Genomic DNA, 5,000 nt, shown 5'->3' on the forward strand with positions numbered 1-5,000 from the left:
GAGAGAGAGCGAGAGAAGAAAAGAGAGAGAGAAAAAAAGAGAGAACAATTTCATAATCTCATATTTCCTGCAAATGAGCGCCAATAGGGAAAGCAATTAAATAACGAATAGGATATGGTGACAGGCAGAGGTGGCTTGATTGATGATAATGGATTATTTGGATAATCAGCGTGCCCATACGAGTACAATTCATGAATTAATCACGGACCCCGGAGCTCCGGCTCCAGCTCCACACATGTGAAGACATGGGCCCACGGAGCACGCTCTCTACTGGGGTCTACGGGTGCCTAGCAACACCCTGGCTGGCATCTGAAGGCAAGGCAGGCAGGCACAGCACAGGCACAGTAGCAGCAGCAGCCCCCATATCTGATAGTGGTGTGTAGGAATCAGAACGGTGACTTTCGAGGGTCGTGTGTGTGTGTGTGTGTGTGTGTGTGTGTGTGTGTGTGTGTGTGTGTGTGTGTGTGTGTGTGTGTGTGTGTGCGCGCGTGCGTGTGTGTGTGTGTGTGTGTGTCCTTCAGCCCTTAAAGGGAGCTCAATACATACTGTAACACATTGATTCTTAGCCCCCCCCCCCCCCGCCTCCCCCCTCCAGAAGGTGCCATGATGCAAAGGGTCGGCGGAATGTTGTCTGCACTGAGGTGATGACAAAGATTATACTTCTGAACATTATAATTACGCCAATAGAATTCCAACAACACATCCTAAAAACAAATTAAAACACATTTTGGTCCTGAAGTCATGGAGGTATTGATTAATGTCTTGAAGAAGAGGCATTGTAATTTTCAGTGTGTATACTGTAGGCCTATATACGAATAGCATTTTGGGTTTCACGGACACACACACACGCACGCACGCACGCAAACACACACACATGCACACACACACACAATTACACTCTCATACACAGTGAAAGAGAGGCAGACTTTTCCACACATGCTTACATGTACTACCTGTACATGTACTAACAAAGCCTTCCACCCACTCACACTGGTATGCAGCGGTCCCACACACACACACACACACACACACACACACACACACACACACACACACACACACACACACACACACACACACACACACACACACACACACACACACACACACACACACACACACACACACACACACACACACACACACACACGATATTGCCAGGAAAAATAGAAACATACAATACTCCACTGTTAAAGATTCATTGACAGAGATAGATAGTGTGCATGTATGCATGAATGTGTGTGCCTGTGCATTTGTGTGCGTGTGTGCGTATTTGTGTGTGTGTGCGCACATCCATAAGGGTGTGAGTAAGAATGAAGGCAAGCAGGATGAGAGGAGACGTGTGGGAGTGAAGCGCGGATGCTTTCATCCAGCTGCTGTAGGGAGGGAGAGGGAGAGAGAGGGAGAGAGAGAGAGAGAGAGAGAGAGAGAGAGAGAGAGAGAGACAGAGAGAGACAGAGAGAGACGGAGAGACGCATATTGAACGAGGTACAGGACGAGAGAGGGATATAAAAGGAAGAGATACATCAGGAGGAGGAGGAGAAAGGGAAGAAGGGAAAGAGGGATGCATAGAGAGAGAGAGAGAGAGAGAGAGAGAGAGAGAGAGAGAGAGAGAGAGAGAGAGAGAGAGAGAGAGGATGTTATGGAGGAGAGAGAGAGATTTGAAAGGAAGAAAGGAGAGAGGGGGATGTGTTGAGGGAAACACAGAGAAAAAGAAAGGGGGATGCAGAGTGAATGGGTGATGGAGAGATGCATTGTGAAGGGAGGGGGCTGGGGAAGTAGAGAAAGGGGGATGCGTAGGGAAGAGAGGGGAGACTTGATTGACACCCGAGACTTCTGCTATACCGCACAGGAGGGAGTGTATGACACGCCAGTACAAGGTACACTGGGGTGCAGTGGGGGAGGGAGGGGGGTTGGTGGTGCACCCCAGCGGTGGTGGAGGGTGTTGGGGTGTGGTGGTGGGGGGAGGGAGGCATGGGGATGGTGTGCGGAACAGGAGATGGGGTTTGACAGAAGTGTGTGGTGCGATAGTGTGGGGGTGACAGGTTCTGACAGTGTGTGTGTGTGGAAGGTAGACTGGGGTGCGTTGGGGGAGGGAGGGGGGGTGCAGTGGGAGAGGAGGGGGTGGTGCTGGTGGGGTGCGGAACAGCGGTGGTGGAGGGTGTTGGGGTGGTGGTGGTGGGGGGAGGGAGGCATGGGGATGGTGTGCGGAACAGGAGATGGGGTTTGACAGAAGTGTGTGGTGCATGAATGTGGGGGCGACACACGTAGGTTCTGACGGTGTGTGTGTGTGTGTGTGTGTGTGTGTGTGTGTGTGTGTGTGTGTCTAACATATTTAGTGTGTGTGTGTGTGTGTGTGTGTGTGTGTGTGTGTGTGTGTTGGGGGGGGGTTGGTACATGGTGACACTTGTGGCAACACGGGAGTGGTTGTGTAGTGTGAGGTGTGTGGGGTGGGGGTTTATTGGCTCGACGAAGGGTGGCGGGGGCTGCTGAGGGAGCGATGCAGGGTTTTGATGGTGCTGAGGGGAATGGTGTGGGGGCGGGTTTGGGTGCATGCAGGGCCGCTGACAGCTTTGGCCAGGCCCAGGACAAAGTAATCTAAAGGGGCCCCCATTCCAATACATAGGCTACAATGTAATGAGGACCCAATTCTTGGCCCCCTCTCTCCCTGGGCCCGGGACAACTGTTGCCTTTGTCGGCACCTCTGGGTACATGTGATTTGATGTCAGGGTGGAGTGAACATAGTGCTTCCGTCCTCTCCTACCCTCATTTACCCACTTTGCCCCCGCACCCCTCACCACGGCAACATGCCTGGAGGGGACAGGTGAGGTGGCATGGCAGAGACGATATTGAAAAAGAGAAACTGAGAGAGAGAGAGAGAGAGAGAGAGAGGGGGGGGGGAGAGAATAGGTGGGAGGAGGAGAGAAGGCGTGAGGGGGTAGCACGGGCGGACGAGGGTATGACAGCACTTCTCTTTCATTTTCCTGATCAATCAGTTTGGCGCCTGATATACAGCCGAGAACCATTCCAAGCTCATTATATGTTTTATGAAGATGATGATATCCGAGGCCGATATTCAGTCTAGTATGGCACACTATCCAGGCTAATTAAAACAGCACCCAGGCCTTTGACATGGAAATCGCTTTACTATAATGTATGGCAATCAGGGCCGCTGACAGCTTTGGCTGGGCCCAGGACAAAGTCATCTGAAAGGGCCCCCTCACTCAATACATACAACGTAATGAGAACCCACGAAATTCGTAATTCGTAATTCTGGGCCCCCTCAGTCCCAGGGCCGGGGACAAATGTACCCTTTGCCCCCCCCCAAACGGGGACAAACGGGAGCAAACGTTATGCTACGCTACAGTCTATATCAATGCAGACAATAAAACACCATTTTTAGCCCACTGACATGGTTTTCCAAGCAATTTATGTTTAATTGGATATTCATGTATAATTAATTAGCAATTACAGGCCTATATTCACCTTTAATGTTTTATACAATCAGTGTAAAAATAGAAACGAAAATGCTCTGAGCCTTTCTGTTAGTTATCTTTAGGGCGCACAAACATACACGCCGATGCACACACATTCAAACACACACACACGCGCGCGCGCGCGCACACACACTCTTGCACATAGCGAGAAGAAAGTGGCGGAGGCGGGTCTGCTGACAGCGCGAGCACAGGGTTGTCTATCACGGGAGGAGAGAGCACCGCGCGAGGATGCGCCACCGTCCCCGGTCGGAGATAGAAATATCCAAAGTGTGCGACGGGCTGTCCAGCGTTACAACTCAAGACATAATCAACTAATCTCGCTTTCATTGAGCCGAGCCTTTCAGCGGGAGCAAAAGTCTGCCAAGTCGATTCTTTGTTTTACAGCGCTCGCATTGCTCAAACGGAGGGGGCACGGTGTGGAACTGTACCTCCGGTTCTTGCGCATGCATTCGATGGAGTAGTATTGCGTTTAAGTAAGAGCTAATCAAAAAAACTGTCACCGAGCCAAACAGCTGCATTTGTTTCAAATTACGCTTCCTCTCTGGAGGATGCCAGGTTAACATTGAAAGCATGGAATCGGTGTGCAAAAAGACGTAACCACCCCACTCGTTTCCACCGTGAGCTGAAGAGGAGCGACTGGCAACTGTTTTTAACGGGGTTTAACGAGCGCTCGAGATGTTGTAAAAGTCAGTCCCCCTTTCCCGGACTGCGTGGGACAGAAAGCTCAGAAGGTTGAGAGAGCGACGGAAAGGCGAGGAACCACCGAGGATATTATGGCTCTCGCAAGGTTTTGCCTCTACCTGCTAACGCTCAGTTGGATGAACTTCCCGCCTGCGGATGGGAACGATCGCCACGCCGTGTACTGGAACAGCTCAAACATACAGTAAGTGGCCGGCTGGTCCGGTTCTGCGGTTCTGCCACACCGGGGTATCGCATCCCTGGACCGCGGGGTGTTGTACATTGCACTACAAGCCTCGTGGTTTAACGTGGTTGTGCGAGAGAGTGAATTGGAATGCATGATGGGATTGACTGTGTGGCGTGCTGTTGCATTTCTGTTTAATTTGTTTAATCACGTGGCTAATGGAATAGGCCTCCATCAGTGGCGCTTGCTTGCCTCTTTAACCACCCAAACTCTATTCGACATGGCATTTCACTGTGGTTTCATGCAAAAACTTTTGTCATGGCGCACAAACAAAAAGAGAGCAGAAAAAATATCTGTGCCGTTTTTGTGATGTAACGCTTTCCCGGCGGTTGGCAGTTCCCTGAGGTGAGGGATGAATGTTTAATAGTAAGAGCTCGCACTCTGCACATCTATCTCACTACACCATGAGTCATCTCTCTCTCTCTCTCTCTCTCTCTCTCTCTCTCTCTCTCTCTCTCTCTCTCTCTCTCTCTCTCTCTCTCTCTTCATCCCCATCTCTCCATGGCTTCTATGTTCTCTTCTCCAATCCACATACGTAGCTCCTCTCCTCTCTCCTATTTTTCTAAATCCCCCTCTTCTCC

At 50.7% G+C, this 5,000-nt stretch overlaps 1 protein-coding gene across 2 annotated transcripts in view; it reads left to right on the top strand.

Moving 5' to 3' along the window:
* Window positions 1–3,708: 3,708 nt before the first annotated feature.
* efna3a (ephrin-A3a) overlaps window positions 3,709–5,000 on the top strand; it is a 184,777-nt gene continuing 183,485 nt past the window's right edge. For both annotated transcript variants that reach the window (XM_063185806.1, XM_063185807.1), the window contains exon 1: window positions 3,709–4,380. In XM_063185806.1, coding sequence (XP_063041876.1) covers window positions 4,271–4,380 — 110 coding nt within the window. In that variant the 5' untranslated portion in view covers window positions 3,709–4,270. The remainder of the gene's footprint in view (window positions 4,381–5,000) is intronic.

The sequence above is a fragment of the Engraulis encrasicolus genome, chromosome 20 (genome assembly GCF_034702125.1).
Source record: "Engraulis encrasicolus isolate BLACKSEA-1 chromosome 20, IST_EnEncr_1.0, whole genome shotgun sequence".
In the NCBI taxonomy this organism is placed as follows: domain Eukaryota; kingdom Metazoa; phylum Chordata; class Actinopteri; order Clupeiformes; family Engraulidae; genus Engraulis; species Engraulis encrasicolus.